Here is an 18,552-nt window from a genome sequence, read left to right as displayed (position 1 = left end):
GATGTATAAGTGAAAATATGTCTCAAATCAAAAGCATAGCACACATCAACGCAAGATATGCAAAACATACTCATTAGAAAAGAGAATAACACATACTCAAAGTAAAAAGATCATATCACTAAATGAACCAAATGAGTACATCATGTGTGAAGCAATAGGGGGCTACAAAAGATTAGACTCTCAACATGAACTACAAACAACGACTCTGAACCAAACTGGACTCGACAAAGCGACTCTGATGAGCTAAACACTGGACCCGACAGAACGAGAACGACTCTGATGACGACCATAAATCAAAATGGAAGGTGCTCTGAGCTAAATCGCTGCAAAATGATGTACCCATGTCAACTAAAACAAAGTCCCCAACCCGAGGTGTCCCAAAATACCATGCGACCATCAATACCATCAACATCCAAATCAATCTACTGAAGACTAGGAGGAGGAGGAACCACATGTGTAGAATGCGTAGGCAGAGGATTGGTGGTCACACTTGGCCCAACCAAGTTGACCAACCCCGAATCGATCAAGTCTTGTATCGCATGATGGAGTGCCGAACAACACTCAGTATCATGTCCCTGAATCTGATGATACAAGCAATGCTCATGAGAGCGAAAATGTGGAGGAATAGGATGTGGTAAAGGGTGTGGCGTCAAAGGAACGATCAAACCACCATCTCTGAGCTTCTCAAAAGCTCTAGTCAAAGTCATGCCCAAGTGAGTGAACTGTCTCGCTGGCCTCTGTGCATATGGTCTAAGTGGCGAGTGAGTAGCGACTCTCGGATGCGGTGGTCGTGGCTGCATGCTAGTCTGAGCAATGTAAGGCTCCTGAACATAATCCGGCTGATACTGATACTGTGGATGAGGGAAATGAGCCCTGACTGGAGGAGGTCTGTAAGGCGAGTGATGTGCGGGCCTCCGATACTGATAGCTAATAGCGTCAACCACTCCAGATCTACCAAATGATCCAATCGGCTTCTTCCCCTTACTATCAGGGGAAGGAGCAGCATCTGTCCATAATCCTCGAGCGATGGCCTCCTCAACACTGAAAGCTGCCTGAACCAGACTCTTGAGGTCCTGAAATGGGACGCCCACAAGACGTCTCGCGAACCTCGGCTGTAGGTTCCAAAGAACCATATCAATCTGATCCTGCTCCTTAGGCCGGTCTATCATACCAGCCACATTTGCCCTCCAACGAGTGACAAAGGAAGAAATAGACTCATCTGGCCTCTGCCTGGTGGCCTCCAACTCTCGTCTAGATACATCAATATCGGCACTGAAAGCAAACTGAGTCAGGAACTCATGAGCCACATCCCCCCAAGTGCGGAGTCTCGAAGGCTCAATCGAAGCAAACCACCTCTGAGCTGCTCCACTAAGTGACATAGGGAAGAGGGCCACCAACTGCGCATCGTCTATACCATGTGCCCTCATGACTGTGCTGTATAGTCTCAAGTGGATCTTGGGACAACCAATCCCACTGTAACGCTCGATGTCTGGCATGCGAAACTTGGCAGGCAAGCTAGCCACTGGTATGCCGTCTTTGTCATCCCAAGTCAAACCTCCGTCCTGCAATCTAATCTGTCTCATCATGGACTCAAGTCTCTCAACCTTGGCCTCCTGCTCGGCTAATCGAGTATCCTCGATAGTAGGAACCATGGGAGGTGGCACTGTGACAACAGGTGGTGGAGCAATCTCACAATGATCTGATAGATGGAATGGAACGCCATGTGAAGTCCTGGGTGGAAAAACCTGCGCTGTCTGAGGTACATGGGGAACTGTATCGTCAGTGCTAATGTCGACTGGATGATGATCCTGACAAGAACTCTCTATCCGATCCAAACGTCTACTAACCCCTGCCATGAACTCCTGAATAGAAGCAAGTGTGGAAGCTAGCTCGTCCGACATCTCAACTGAACTGTCTGAACTCAAATATGAATCTGCTCTGATCAATCGACCTCCAACTCTCCCCCAATGATGTGGCTCCAGACTCGACCGACTCCTAAACTGACTCCCTACAATGCAAACAAAACGGATGAAGGACACGAGGTAAAACTCTAAAAGACGACAATACAATCATGCAAGCACATGGTCCTGAGATGGCAATCCAAAATCTGGATACATGACGAAAACTCCAGAGTCATAAAGATATCCACTGCGAGATGGCTACAAATGTGACCAGAGAAATCTCCATCAATAATCCAAGATAAAAGGGGTGTGAAAAACACACTATCACGAGATCGGTACTCCATCGATAAACATATATCTTTAACTCAACTTTCGACTCGAGCTCCATAAGAGAAAAAGTGGTAAGGTGATCAAGGCAACTCTCTAAAAAAAGTGTGAATATGAAAATGCGTCTTTCACCTTTCTGTAATGAACATATGAGCATCGAGTCGAAAATTAAATCAAGGATCAAACAAAGAATGAGGTATCGAGCTTGTGATAGGTGTACAGTGTGAAAAGATGATCATGATCAATGAACATATCCCGAAGCATCGAGTGAGTGTCAACAAAATGAAAGGATTCGTCGAGCCAAGAAAGAAAAACGAAAGCCCTATGGAGAAAACATGACAAACTCATCGAGTGAAAAACATAATCCAAGGTGACACGATAAAGGTGATCAAACCGATACTCAAACTCAAATCAATCTCTGAGCACTCAACTGGAGACTAAAAAGAGGGAGTGTCAAATCCAAACTATGACCTTAAAGGCTCTGAAAGCCCTCAGATGCACCCACGTGTGAGGAAGGGAGTCCTAATCGAAGGATCTACGGCTCAACCTACGAGGTCAATGTGGCTCTAAATGGATATGGGTAGACTTTAAAATATCCCTAGCAAAAGCGATCGTACCCTTTGATGGTACGCAACCCTCTGCACGCCTCCGAAGAGACGGAGCGCTTCCATGCAAGGTGGTCATCACTTCCACACATGTACTACCTCAACATCCTAGGGGGTTTCCTATGGTGAAGCCTCTCAAACTCTCAACGCTCAATGGTCAACTAGAGTGCACAGTGAACGGTGTGGGTGCATCCGATAACCCTAAAAAGCTAAAACGGGAAAGGAAACACACTGGCCACACAAATATCCATGAAACCTAGCTCCGGGCTATACAGGTCTTCAATGATCGGACTCCAATCGTCATCAAAGTGTCGCTCTCCTCCAGAATGCTCCCGTGCATCGATATAGCCCGTCGCTAGACCCTACTCCTAATCACTAGCTCGGTCGAAGAGCAAACAAAGTAACAAGTCTCGTATCAAATACGAGATCAAGGAAAACAATGTCAACCGAGACTAGGGACTTGGAAATAAGGGGATAAGTGTGTGTCCACATAGACACGCAACTCATGCAGTCACATCAGGATGAGAGGAGTCATGCAACAAATAGTCATGCAAAACAGGTATATATCATCCAAATCTACACACAAGCTAATCGTGAAGAATATCCGGTAATGATAGCATGCTCCATGATAATCAAGATCATATACAACCAAGAGAATCAATCATGTCGAATCAAATGATATACAATGGTGAGTCTATACATGTGAAGTGATCAGAACAAAACATGGCAAAAACAGGGTCACTATGCTAAGCAAGGTAAGATGATCAGTCAACATAAATAGCAAATCAATGTCTCGAACAAATAATAACAATGAAGCACAGGAAAAATCACCACAATCGGGATCCTCAATCAAGATAAACAAGCATCATAATCAACATGTCAATGTCCCAAGTAAAAACAAACACCCAAGCATGCGTCCAATGATATCGGGAACTCTCAATGTGTAATCGAGAAATAGGTACCCACTGATCGACTCATCAAACGCCACATTTGCTTCATCTTAAGTTCAAGTTTGACCTTCTAAACGATCCCCAGTGGAGCCGCCATTTTGTGGACCCCACATTTCGGCTCATGCGTTTCCCACTCGAAGGCGAACTCGATTTTGATTTTGAAAAATGATCTTTATTGATTAAGAAAAATTGACTTGGAGTCGCCACTTATTTTTGTTTTATTTTTAAAAGGGTAAACAAAATAAGAAAGAAAAACCCTAAGTGCGACTCCTGGTTTTGGAAAAGGTGATCTACGAAAAACCGGATCGGGCTCGGGGGTCAGGTTACTTATCGAGAAGGTATGGTGAGGACCATAGCACCCCTCTAAGTCCCTAAAGTCAGGTCTCTACTAATAAAATGAAGCTGATGTGGCAATTGATGAGTAAATCAATGAATATCCTAAATGATCATGCACACATAAGAATCGAGACATGGATAGACAACGATTAGAGGGAAAATGGGTATATACCTGGGCAACGAGCACAAAACATATCACATGTATCACTAAGCAGGGATTAAAATTGTTCGAAGGAAAACTAGATTTTTGAAATTTAATTGAAAAAATGGAGTTTTAGAGATTATTTGAAAATTGGATTTTTAGGAATTAAATGTAAGAATGAGAACTTTTAGATTTTAAATTTGAAAGAAAATCGGGATTTTAAAGAATTATTTGAAAGTTCGGGATTTTTAAGAGAAATTAAGTTACGAAAATTGGGATTATGGGAGTTAAATTTCGAAAGGAATCTGAATCGTAGGTTATTTGAGGCGTAGAAATTATGAAAGTTGATGTATAAAAATTGGAAATCTTAGAAATCATTCGAAGGCAGAATTTATAGAAATAATGAATAAGATGATAAGGATAATGATAATGAATAAGTAGCAGGATAAATACGGGAATTGGAGCATGGGAAACTGAAAATTAAGTTCGGAGATAGGACAATTGGAATTTCAAATAGCTAAATTTAAGAATCGGAGTTTTGAAGAATTAAACTTTAATGATTGAAATTCTTAAGAAAAATAAATGGGCTTTGGTGGGGGCCCGACATATGTGACTTTATGACTGATTGATTGATTGGTTGGTTGTTTTGATTGCTATATATGAGTGATTCATTTTGTTCTATGTTATGCACACGATTGCTCTGAATTTGTTCACTAACCTTTGTTTCCCATGAAATAAATGAGCTCATCACTTAGGTACGTCTTTTGCCTCTCTTGTTCATTCAGTTATTTTTGTTTTAAGTGACATATTTCATGTTCATTATTATGCGCTAACCCTATCTCTTGATAGCACATTGTGGCTTATCTCCCAGGTGCGCATCCACTCCCTTTCTGGTCTTTCTATATGCATGTCTCGATTCTTATGTGTGCATGATCATTCAGGATATTCATTGATTTACTCATCAATTGCCACATCAGCTTCATTTTATTAGTAGATACCCGACTTTAGGAACTTAGAGGGGTGCTATGGTCTTTGTCGTACCTTCCTGATAAGTAACCTGACCCCCGAGCCCGATCCAATTTTTCGTAGATCACCTTTTCCAAAATAAGGAGTCACACCTAAAGTTTTCTTTCTTATTTTGTTTGCCCTTTTAAAAAAAATAAAACAAAAATAAGTGGCGACTCTAAGTCATTTCCTTAATCAATAAAAACCATTTTTCAAATTAAAATCGAGTTCGCCATCGAGTGGAAAACGCATGAGCCGAAATGCGGGGTCCACAATATGATTCTCTCAGAGGAAAAACAAGGTTTAAGCTTTCTCAAGGTTCCATATGAAATTTTTAATAGGTTTAGTCTAATATGCTTAAAAGAGAAACACAAATAATTACAAAAGAAGATGAAAATTTGGGAGAATAAAAACTGTCTTCCACCACTCATTCAAATATTATATAATTTCTTAAATAATATGTGAGAAAAAAAGGTAAGTAAGGTGATAAATGAAAAGGTTAAGTATGTATGACTCGATTGACTAGCAAAGAGTGACACTATGTGCAAAAAGGATAAGACAAATAAACTCATAAAATGATGGTCACACCTCTTCTAACCACAACCTCAAACATCGTGCTCTCAAACTATCTCAAATAATTGGTACTAAAGACTAGTATCCATCCAAATATAATCATACCAAATCTCTAGAATCATTTGAAAGGCCTCCCTTCAAATACTCTCTCTAATCTCAAAGATGATCCTCTCAACCATACAATACTCAATAATCTCGTCATGCAAATAACTAACTTGCTCATCATAAGCCACCCTCGTCATGTCAAGACACACCTTGGGTTCAAACTTCTCAAACTCTTCTTGGTCAATTTGGAAAATGACGAAAAGAATAGATAATGGTATTGTACAAGGCTAGGATACATAGGGATATAACGATCATGCCACGATAGCAAGAGGTGATAATTAATTTTAAAATATCTAAATAATTTTATCTTTAAATAAATGTTAAACAAACTATCCTTATTAATAAATATAAATATATAAACTTTCAAATTTAATATAAATTATTTCACAATCATAATATCTTTAAAGAGTTACAAATCATTATTAATTATTAAAAATTAAGGGTTGCTCGTTTGGACTATTTTATGTTTTCATGTTCAAAGAAAACACATTTGGATGATATTTTTGCTCAAAAAATGGAAAAAGTCAAAAACCTCAATTTAATATTTTCAAAGTTTTCTTTAGAAAAAAAAAACAAACAAAAGAAGCAAAAAGCCTTTTAAAAAGAAATTAATAAAATCATATATTATGAATATAAATATTACTGCATAAAAAATATTTAAAAAAAAAAAAGATAATCAACCAATACAATATAATATTAATGTATATAAAATATAATATATAATATAAATTATTATTATAATTGTTGTTACATAATATCACATTATCCATATTATAAAAGAAGTCATATTATCTATTATGATAATAGATCTAGTAAGATGACATATAAATTATATAAAATTTCACAATTTTTTTAAAACCAAACAAGATTTTACAAATTAAAAAAAAAAAAAAGAAAGAAATTTTCACTTTTCTTAATTAGCCATATTTTCAAGAAAGAAAAAGGCAAAAAATGAAAATAGAGAATGAAAACTAGAAAACATTTCTCAAACTAAACACAATCTAAAAATTTTAATTAATTTTCAAGCATTAAGTTATTGATATTCTACTTCTCTAAAATTATCATAATAAATTGTAATTTATATATTAATATAATAAAATATTATTGATAATATATTTGATATATCTATCTATAAACATGCCAACTTAATTCCTTAATACAAAAATAATTATTAAAATGAGATTTTAAATTTTGTATTAAAAGAACACCGACTTAAAGATTATATTACCAATAAATTTTAATTTTAATAAATTTTGTATTGTGATGATGATACCACTAAATTATGAAAGCAACATTATAACATCATGCATATACACTCTCACAATGCATCACATGTTTACGTACTACCATATATAAAAGCGTGATAAAAATACAAGATTCTCAACAAAGACGGAAGATGAATTTAGCACTACATAAATCTAAATAAAAGGAATTGAATAAAACAGAATCATCAAATTTGAAGTCATGTATAGCAGCCATTTTCAACAGTTTATATGTCAAACTATTCTACATTTCCTACATTCATGCGGAAGAAAAAGAGCAGGCAATCTGAAGAGGATAAAGATCCAATCCTCTCTCTCATTTACACTGAGTTTGAGGAAGTTAAAGGATCAAACCTTGAGCCGGGGCTGGCTTGGAAGGCTGCTCACTCGTAGCAGCTTTCGGGGATTCCGACTCGTGAATCTGAGAATAGCCTTGCCCCACGCTTCTTCCTTGTTCCTCCTCAGCCACCTTCTCCTTTGCCTTTTGCCCAACTTCTCCTGCTGCCTTGGCGACTTTGTTGAAGGCTCCGGTGACCCATGAAGCACCGGTCAAGACGTAACGGTTTTTCATGATGGCTGAACCAGCATTGCTAACTGTCTGCTCAGCAGCTGCAAAGGCAGTCTTGGTTTTTTCAGAAACCTGGAACTTCTGGTCCATTTCCCCAACTTTGTCTTTCACCAGGGTTGTGCCCATGCTGATTTTGTCGGTGAGGCCAATTTTTTGATCCAGAGATACGACTTTTGCCGAGGCAGTGGAGGTGAATTGGTGCCTCTCATCGAAGGACTTTGCCTTGTTGAGTGCGTCTTTCCCCAGAATGAAGCCCTTGGCTAGCATACCACTGACAACGTCCTCAGCCTTTTGGAGGGGGGATTCACCAGCCCCCACATTTGTGTTCTCTGTTGCCTGAGGAGATTAAGCAGTTTGATCATAAAACTGATATCAATTTGGCCTCTGAGATTGCAAAGAATGACCTTCTTAGATAAGATTCTCAGTTGCCCTAGGCTGTACAGAAGCAGCAGCTGGAAGCTTGTAATCAGGTGCCGGCGCTATTATAACAGACATATCAACAATTGTTGCTCCCTAGAAAACACAGAAATACAGAATGGCTTCATTATAGGGGAGAAAGGATTGAAATGGAGAAACAACATCAGGATAAGAACAACCAGGGATGGGAATCATGGGGTTTAGACAAATTGAAATGGAGAAATAACATCAGGATAAGAACAACCAGGGATGGGAATCATGGGATTTAGAAAACTTGACCTCTTGAACTAAAGCAGGGTACAGTGAGATTTAATGAGGATAAAAATAGATGCAGAGGACATCAGATCAGCTGGGATTACAGTAATCAGAGACTGACCATCAAAAAACCATCAAAAAAGAGACAACCCACCTACCATGAAAAAGGAATTGAAAGTACAGCATAATATTTCAAAATAAGGAATTTGATGCTACTTGGATGGTAAATGGAAATTCATACTTTTCCAGTACCCTGTAATACAAATTTTTGTGTCTACTAAATGATCAGAAAGAAAGTCATTCAACAAGCCCAGACCAGAACTCTTCGGACAAGGGCATTGGTGAAGAGATCATCATCCAGTCTTTAGAGATACAACTTCTTTGATATTGAAAATGACCAATTGATGAAAAAGAAAAGGGTCCAGTCATGGGTAAAGCTCACAGAATAAAGGTAACTAGGGCTATTTAAAGGCATTTAGAATTGACACCTCAAACAAAAGTAAATGAAGTATCAACCATTAAACCAGTTGTGAAATTGGGTTCCTCAGGATCAAAACAAAGCAAGAATGCTTGTCTAGTACAACTGTGAACCTCCATTAGAAACCTCACAGCATTAGTAGTTCCAGGTGGTGACCACCAAAGTGAACATAAAGTTTGGTATAATGCCTAATGTACAAGTACAACAATGGCTATCAAATTGGACATATGGGAATATGTAAAAGTTTAGTCAGTTTGGATACACTTTCTGTTTTTTATTTTTACAACAAAAAACTTCTATATAAAAATAGAGTATTTTGTACAAAAAAAATATAGATTTTACCTATGTCCATAAAAATAACCTTCAAAAATTTTTAAATTTGAGGTCTTAAAATTTTTTTCATACCTCAATTTTTTAAAATCTTTACTTATTCAATATAAAACCTTTCAAGAGATCTTCAATCTTATATAAAATTTATTAATTTAATCTAATTTTATAAATGAAAAACAGGAAGTGTAACCAAACAAGCACTTAGTTATAGAAAGTCAAAGTGAAAAGTTAGCAAGTTCAATAACAGAAAGTAAAACAATGGAATAAGTTAAAAGATCTTGAGAAGTGAATGCACCGAAAGAAGAACTGCAGTCTCTGCCCCTTGGGTATCCTTGAAGGTAACATATGCAACTTGAGACCGTTCATTCTCACTGGGAAGAAAGAAGGAATAAACTACATGAGAAGCTTGAGCCATAATCCAACACTACTCTGACTGGTTTCAAAGAAGATGGAGGAAAAGAAAATTAAAATCATAAGCTACTTAGAGCAGAAAAAAGCTGCCATAAGTTTCAAAGTTTCATTCCTCTTCCTCACCAACTTCCATCCAACCAAACAGAGTATAAAGAGTGAAATAAATCAAATAACATCAAAGTTACTTAAAACAGCAAACCTTTGCATTTCCACATATTCAATTTCACCAGAAAAGGAGAAGAACTCCTTTACATCTTGTTCAGATGCACCTAAGGAGACATTGCTGACTTTCACCGTGCTTATCTGTAATCAACAAGAACAATGCACAAGATGGAAAGCATGCTTGTATAATTAGAAAGTGCATAATACCACATAGGAGTTTCATACATACACATATATAATCACAAGTAGAAGGTAATTATTTTACATCACAGTAGAGATGGATGTGTACATGGTCTGTGGGTGGTTTAAAGACATAGGAGTTGAGTGGTTTTTTATGTCAGTTTTGTTTTATACATTGACTCTTCATGATAAAGCCATTAGGCCCACTACAGTAAGAAAAGAGAGTTTCCCACATGCACAGGCAACGAGTTTTCCATGTGGATGGGACTTTTTTATTTGTAGACATGTTTTTATCCTCTTTTACAATCCCTTTATTTTGAATTACAGACCTCACACAATCACACATTCATTTGACATTAATTAAAAAACCTGATCTATTTCATAATTTTCCTAATTAATCACACTAAGAAACAAAGAAACTCACACGCTTTAAACAAGTGTTGCAAAGTTGCCAATTGTCATTGAATGTGAATAGAGGATTCTTCAACTTTTTTAGCCCTTTTATTCTATCTTATATGATATAGATGACCACTAGACATGCCACATCATCAAAGTAAGATGTCAATCAATCAACTAGTTCTTTTTTTGAGGCACCATGGCAGAACTTATCTAGAAGACTAGATGCAGAAGATCTAATATAAATATGCAAAACCAACATATGTTTTAGGGATTATTTTCTTCATGGAAATAAGAACTACTCTCTATTTCCAAGAACTGGAAGAATGAATACAACATAGGATATGCATTTGGTAGTAAATTTTGAAACCGTTTTTGGAGATATTTTAAAATCCAGTCATTTTTAGGAAATGTTAAAGCTTTTTTTTTTTTTTCTTTTCATGTTTTCAAATATGTATACACTTTAGAAATTAAAAGTACTCCAAAATGAACAAGATCATTGTTTTCATTTTTGAAAATGAAAACATTCCTAAGAAAATCATTTTCAAGCTCTATATGAAAGACCGAAGCCCAAGTCCATGAAATCACTAATCTTGTGGCAGATGAATGAAAGAAGGGATTTCACACAAGTCCATGATTTGAGATCTTTCATGCAAATTCACAATCCCAGACCTTTCTACTGAATCTAATATCTTTTAAGTAAGGGGTCCATCTAAACCATTTCAAGCTCACTAATCCAGTTATTCGTTATTCAATTTCATTCATTGACTCAACCATTTTATTCTGTTTATTTTTGTGATTGCAAAATCCAAATTCACAAACAAACCGAAGAAGAACGGAAGCAGTCATCTGCTGCTATGAAGCAGATATATGAACAATCGCACACAAAATTGTCAACTATCAAGGCAACACAAAAACCACTCACAATCTGAAGTAACTAATTGGAGCACATTTGACCGTCTATAATCATATCCAATAAAGATTCAACACAAGACATAACCAACCATCAATTTGGCTACTTGGATACCAGAGGAAAATAACAGAAACAAAAAATAAAAATCAAGAAAAATCTCATTCAACCTCGATTTCCTGAACAAAAATAATACTCATCACCAGAAGCAATCAATCTGAGCACATACAACTTCCAAATCACATTCAATAGGTATTCAACAAAAACACGAATCCACTTTCAACAACCATCCCTTTGGCTGCTCAGAAAACAATAGAGAACAAAATCTTCAAAATAATCTCATTCAACTTCATTTACCTATCATTCCCCCATATTTTCTCAGCAACCAAACAGATTCAACAAACAACACAAAGCAAAAACTACTCAAGATCCGAAGCCATTAATCTGAGCACATGCAACACACTTCAAATCAAATCAAATCAATTAAAGATTCAACAAAAACACGAATCCAATTCCAATAACCTCAGTCTGGCTGCCAGGAAACCAGAAGAGAACAGTAGAAAACAAAATTTTCAAAAAGAACTCCGATTTCCCTTCATTTCCTCCAGATTTTCCTAGCAACCAAACAAATTATAGAAAACAGAGGAAAATTAAGAAGAGATTTGGAGACTAACCGCCATGAGTAGAGCTTCGAAGATCAATTGGGAACTCAGAAAATTTCGGTTCGTGAAGAATTTCTCGAAGGAAAATGTCAAGATTTAATGATGTATAGAAGAAATCAGTACTCGATTCTCTCCATTTCATTACCCTCCGGTTTGCACACGAAGCCACGTGTCTCTTTCTGATTGGATGAGGTGAAATTCTCCCCTTTTTTTTCCTTATAAAAACATGCCTCAAATGAAATTTAATATCCACCTGATGTAACAAATGTTAACAGGTGGTATTAGAATAATTCAATAGCTACGACTAGAGAATAAAAATCTTCTTTTTCTATATTTATCAAAAAGGCAACGTGTCATATACATTTTTGGATCTCATTATTTATACTTATATTCTTATTTATTTGTATCTTCTACTCTAATTTCATTTGTTTATATTCTTATTTAATGAAAATTTTTAAAATAAAAAAATATTGTTGTTTTAAAAAAATATTATTAAAATATAATTATATAAAAGATAAATACAAAAATATGATATTTTCATCATTTTTTTATTTTAACACTAAACTCATTTTTTTAAAAGACGAATTCTATTTGAAATTGAAAAATATCTTAATTTTAAAATTATTTTTTATATTAGGATTTTTAAAAATATATATTATTCTAGCATAAAACCCTCTTTAACGGCTCAGATTTTCTCATATATATTTAATTATCAAAATTTGATACATTACGATACCATTTTCCTGATATATTTATTTATTTTATATGATGGGCGAACATTATAATTAAGGTATGATGTAGCTACACAATAGTAAAAATAAAATCTCTTCTTAGAGTTTAAAGACCATATATAATAAGATTTCATTGATTATCTTCTAGGGTTTTTTCTTTGTGATCTTGTTTCTCAATCTTTTTTGAACTTAGTCCAATTAATATATTTAATTAATACTATTCCTCTTGAATTAAGAAATTTAGTCTTTTTTTTTTTCTTTTCTTAGAAAAAATTTACTTGAAGAGGGAGATTTAATTCCTCTTTCCATTTAAAAAAACCAATGAGCAATGCTGAAAATGGATATCAATTAATTGAACTAGAAATAAAACTAATTCACTCCCAAGTAATGTAAAATTAAAGGAAAAAATATTTTTATTATCAAATTGTGGTATCTTACATCAAATAGGAGAAAAAATAAAATGTGATATCAAATTTATGAGGATAAATATATTAATTTGATTATTTAGAATTAAGTAATAAGTTTTTAGTCAATAATTTAAGTATATGTTAACTTAAAATCAACTTAAGTAATAAATTTTTAGTCAATAATTTAAGTATATTTTAACTTAAAGTCAACTAAAGTCATTAAATAATAAGTATTTACCAAACACCCCCTTACACAAACTTTTTTTATTTATTTATTTGAATTTTTTGAAAAGAAAATATTGATACCGTAGAAGTCTTATAAAGCATTAAATAGTTTTCTATGTAAGTCAAAATATTAACTTATAGGAAAAGTAATGTTTTCATGACTTTCATATTAAGTCTTTTTTTTTTTAGTTTAATGAACTAAAATAAATCTATAAAACTCATATTGTGACATTGCGATGAAGATCATCTTATGTAAACTGTCTACAATGTTGAGTCACTTTGGCGCACCTTATATCTCTTGAATCGGTATCTGTGGACCCCGCATTTCGGCTCATGCGTTTCCCACTCGATGGCGAGCTCGATTTTGTTTGAAAATTTGATTTTTATTGATTATTTGAAAATGACTTAGAGTCGCCACTTATTTTTGTTTTATTTTTAAAAGGGTAAACAAAATAAGAAAGAAAAACTCTAAGTGTGACTCCTTATTTGGAAAAGGTGATCTACGAAAAATCGGATCGGGTTCGGGGGTCAGGTTACTTATCGGGAAGGTACGGTAGAGACCGTAGCACCCCTCTAAGTCCCTAAAGTCAGGTCTCTACTAATAAAATGAAGCTGACATGGCGACCAATGAAAAAGTCAATGAATACTCAAATCAATCCTATACGTATGGGAATTAGAAACAAGCATAAGGAGTGACCGTGATGCGAGAATATACGTACCTGGGTCGCGAACGATCGATGCGCTATCATAAAAATAAGGTTAGTGCACAATTAAGGAATGATTTCGAGCATGTCATAGAGCAAAATAAAATCGATCATACATGGCAATTAAATCAAACAAACAATCAATCAATCATAAGGAAATCACATATGTTGGGCCCCCACCAAAGCCCGATTTATATTGCATGAATTAATATCACAGATTCCATTGTTCCGGAATTATGAAAAATTCATTCACGCTTATTTTTAAAACATTTTTAAAAGGATCATGAAGGATGTGAAAATTGCTTTCCGAATAGAAAGTGGAAGCAAATTTTATTAAAGAGAAATTTCATTGACATTAGGATTACTAAAATAAATAAATAAATAAAATAATAAAAAAAGTGAGAGTAAAATAAGTAAAATAAAGTAAAAATAAAATGATAAACGAAATACTAAAGCAAAATAAAATAAAATAACGAGGAGGTTAAGGAATAAAAGAAAACTACTTAAAAATCATATATATATATAATAAAAAAAACAACTATTGGAAGTGAAGACGGAGAATTTGAGACATTTGTTTAAAGAGTGACCCGCCCAAGGTGGCCATGCGTCTCATGAGAGAAAAAGGGTGGGTCCCGCGGTCAGATTTTGTCGTCCTCACCATTTTGACACTTGCATGCAGCCTATTGCACCGGATAACCCAAAAACAGCAAGTGCAAAGTTTATTGCATTCCCCATTGGCATTCCATCTTTTCAACAGCAGCCACAATTACACTGCCATGCTCTACATCTTACACCCTCTTCTCAAAAGTCTCAATGGCCAATGAATCCGTAACAGCTCTAGAGAGCAACGCGTTCGAATCTGTCAACAAAATAGCACCCATTATCCAAGCTGCCATCCTTCGATCATTCCAAAGGAAAGTTGTGGGCACCATTAGAGGATGCCGAAGATCTCAACTCAGGGAACCTGCTGGCTGCTAATGAGTGGTCAATGGTAGACACTTGGTTGAATTGAGAAGGCAAAGCGGCATCAGCTTGTTACTGTAATAGCAGCAAAAGAGGAACTGAGTAAAGAGGTAATGCAAGAACATGGGACCACCGAGCCTGCGTTGGCAGGTTCAAGACCTTGCAATGCGCTATTATTGATGTTTACTCTTTTAGCATCCTCTGCTACTACAGCTTGACCTCCCAAGAGGTGCTTCAGAACTGGGCATTTCTCACTTATCTCCAAGCTAACCGTACCCTTGCGGGCATGCACACCCTCAGATAAACTAAGTTTTCTCCTTGGATCCTCAACATCTTCTTTCTGGGGCTCATGGGGTTGGCCACATGCGTGGGACTCCATGCACGTGAATAAGATTATGGGAATGAGAGGATGGTGTTTCTGATGGGTGGTGAGGGTGAAAGAGTGGTGAGGAAACGGTTTGAAGAGTGGAGAGTTAGAAAGAGAAATGGGTAATAGGGAACGTAGAGAGAGGAAAGGTGGCGGCGAGCATGAGCATGAGAAAGGTGATAAGAAAATGGGTGTAGATGAGAGGTGGACGGATGATGAATAGGTGGTGAGTGAAAGTGAAAGAAAATGGGCTTGGTGAGTCTATGGAACAAGAGATGGGTGTGGTTACAAAATGGGTATGAAGATGAGTGTTTACAAGGGCATTATGGGAGATGAACATGTATGTAGGGCTGAATATATAAACGTGGTGAGTTTGCATGGATGCATGGAAGATGGGTACGGAGAATATATGGAGAGAGAAGTGGGTATGAAGGTGGGGAACGGGGTTCCGGTGTGCATGAACATGACACGAATATGAAAGGTGGGGAGTTAGAGAGAGAAGTGGGTGTGGGATGCAAGCTGTGGGTTTGGAAATGTGGGATGATTTGAACGTTAATGAGCATGTTGATGGATATGAGAATACGAGATGGGATTGGTTAGACAGGTAGTGGAATATAGTGGCCGTGTATGAGGTGTTTGATAACATGAGTGATGGTTTTGGTGGGTGCATGAAGTGTAGAAAATGGGTATGAATAAGTCTAGAGAGAGAAATGGGTTAGTGGGTTGGATGGATAGGTATTGAGATGTTAGAGAGAGAAGTGAGGAGTGAGAAAGAAGGTGAGGGAAAATGGGTTCGGTGCAGTGGGTATGTGGAGCTAGTGGGTGAGGGTATGGTGATGACCGGGCTCAATTAGCATTCCTTTTATTGGACACTTGGTCATTCTCTGAGCCATTGAGGACCAGAAAACAGTCGAAGCTTCGGGTCTACACGCATCACCATATATGATAAGTGGCTAAGCGTAATGGGGTCCATAAGATCGAACCCGCCCATTGAAAGTGAAAGCAAAACCTGATAATTGCTCCCCAAAGTACCCAATCCTTTCTCTTTGGCTCTCCATGTTCCGAAACATCAACATCAAACTCTTCCTGGATAATGACAGCTTCATTGATTTCCTCCTTGATGGCCTTATTGTGGTCATCTTTAGACACCTTCATAGCCTTGAACTCACAGTGAACTCTTCTAAGATCCATGGTCTGAGGGAAAGACCCAATAGTTGTAGTGGGAAGGACTGGGAGGCACGGCTTCTGCTGTGCATCTAACCATGCACTGACATCTGTGGCTCGGCGGCGATCAGAATCCTTCAAAGGAGCAACAGACTTTTGGACGTTCTCGCTTGTCACCTTCGGGTAGAACTTTCTGGAAGAATGAGCCACAGCATTATAAAAAAAAAGGTCTTGATCTCTCTGATCAGATAATGCCTTAACCAAGATGCTCATTTCATGCACTTTCTGTTATGCAAATACAAGCCATAAATTGATCTCTTTGTCAAGCTTAGCTTCATCCACAAAATCAATAGCAGTGTGGAGAAGAGAACAGCATGTAGACACAACAAGATTGCCTTTTCCATCTACCACTCTAGCAAAAAGGTCATTTTCCAGAAGGAAGTTCAATATGGATTAAATCAAAATTTTTGTCTCGTGAACCAAGTCATACCCAATGCCAGTAACACCATCAAAGAAGTTAGGGTTTTGTGTGCCTCAGCATGAACATCAGCGAAATATATTTCAATAAGAACGCTCAAATAAGTACAGTAGGCTCTAGTTCTGGGTACGCTTGAGTAGATGCCTCGCCCACTGGGGGTCATGAATTTGTGATAGTAAGCCGGAGCATAACCCTCTCCTCTCAAACGTAGATCAGGACGCGAAACACATAGTCCAGAGCAAATTCGAAAATGTGAGCCAGAAACAGGGATATGGATGGAGATACCGGGAACATAGGAAGGAACAAAACAAGATATATTGTACCCAGAACAAATTAAATAGAATAAGCAAAGCATTAAGTAAGATCCCTTTTCATGTTAAAATCAAGTGGATCACAAACCAGCGGTGCAACAAGAGCGGTCAAGGCAAATATCAAGATGAGACCATTAGCAAACTTCTACTGTTAGAGTAAGCCATATTCAGATAAAAGAAAAAAAAAATACTAAGAGAAAAATAATACAGCATCTCACCTATACCCAAACAATCAATCAATGTCCAGAAAAACGAAATAACTAGAGAGAATGAGGGATAAAAGAAAAAGAGAAACGAAGATGAGTGAGCGTGAATAGTCTAAGAAGTTACCACAAAATCAGCTGGAAAATGCCTTTTCCAAAGTCCTTGCTCTCCAAACTATCCCAAGAAGTCCTTCTCTTGCCTCCTAAAAAAATCTCTCCTCTTGCTATCTCCCCATAGCTTTTCCCTTCCTTCCGATATCTAGCTTTTCTTTTCCTCTGTTTGTGTCTTCCTCAGCAAGCCATTACCGGCTCTCCTATTCGCCCATCAGCGAGCACGTCGTCTGCCAACCACCAGCATGGCCCCCTGCCATCTCTATGCCGGTCCATGCAGCTCCTCTCATGTGTCGGGAAGGGGTCCCCCCACTTGCCTAGGGTGTTGCCAGCTGCTGGTGAAGAGAAAGTCCCCCTAGTATCGAATATAAAACCTCACAAACTTAGGATGAGTGGAGAGATAGGTCAAAAGCCCTTTTATATCATTTCAAGTGACCTTCCATCAAAAATCACAAATGAATATTTCATTCTACATACATGAATCCTCGTTTTTTAATTTCATATAATATTCATGGTATATGAAAAATGTACCTTATATTCTTTCATGTACCATATACATTTAATTTTCTCACATATATGAGATGCATAGTATGGGAAATGTAAATACATTACGTTCATAACTTTCGTCATGATCGCTAATTCCGACACAAACTTGATAAACTCTTTCTTGACACGTGGATAGTACCAATAATAGTCTTGTCATCTATTTAATAAAATATGTAACATGATTTTCTACAAAATCAAAAACATTTTTATCATACCATATAATAAAAAAAATAACATTATTTTTGGTGTATATTGACACATCCATTGATCTCACTTAGGATTTATTTATTTATCTATTTATTTATTAAATATTAAACCACATGAAAACTTATTTAAAAATGTTGTGGAATCCCTGTTCTTGGCTATA

General features: G+C 36.7%; 2 protein-coding genes and 1 pseudogene across 2 annotated transcripts; all 3 read right to left on the bottom strand.

Annotated features, from left to right (window-relative positions):
* Positions 1-422: 422 nt before the first annotated feature.
* Positions 423-1,901, bottom strand: LOC117933948. The gene has a single exon (XM_034855535.1). It carries the CDS (start codon positions 1,899-1,901, stop codon positions 423-425), a length of 1,479 nt encoding a protein of 492 aa, XP_034711426.1.
* A 5,435-nt stretch (positions 1,902-7,336) lies between these two features.
* Positions 7,337-12,094, bottom strand: LOC117934157 (binding partner of ACD11 1-like). The gene is made up of 5 exons (XM_034855794.1): positions 11,988-12,094; positions 9,865-9,968; positions 9,550-9,625; positions 8,204-8,287; positions 7,337-8,110 (listed from the first exon to the last, which is right to left on the bottom strand). Exons 1-5 carry the CDS (start codon positions 11,991-11,993, stop codon positions 7,547-7,549), a joined length of 834 nt encoding a protein of 277 aa, XP_034711685.1. The 5' UTR covers positions 11,994-12,094; the 3' UTR covers positions 7,337-7,546.
* Positions 12,095-16,187: 4,093 nt separating this feature from the next.
* Positions 16,188-18,269, bottom strand: LOC117933947 (annotated as a pseudogene).
* Between the last annotated feature and the right edge of the window lie 283 nt (positions 18,270-18,552).

Source organism: Vitis riparia, chromosome 16 (genome assembly GCF_004353265.1).
Source record: "Vitis riparia cultivar Riparia Gloire de Montpellier isolate 1030 chromosome 16, EGFV_Vit.rip_1.0, whole genome shotgun sequence".
NCBI classification, from domain to species: domain Eukaryota; kingdom Viridiplantae; phylum Streptophyta; class Magnoliopsida; order Vitales; family Vitaceae; genus Vitis; species Vitis riparia.
This window is presented reverse-complemented; position numbering and strand designations above follow the sequence as displayed.

Coding starts and splice junctions, on each gene's coding strand:
- LOC117933948 (XM_034855535.1), bottom strand. CDS start 1,901: ATGTCGGACGAGCTAGCTTCCACACTTGCTTCTATTCAGGAGTTCATG.
- LOC117934157 (XM_034855794.1), bottom strand. Junction 9,626..9,864: donor GAATATGTGGAAATGCAAAG/GTTTGCTGTTTT, acceptor CTTTCTTCCCAG/TGAGAATGAACGGTCTCAAG. Junction 8,288..9,549: donor AGACTGCAGTTCTTCTTTCG/GTGCATTCACTT, acceptor TGTGTTTTCTAG/GGAGCAACAATTGTTGATAT.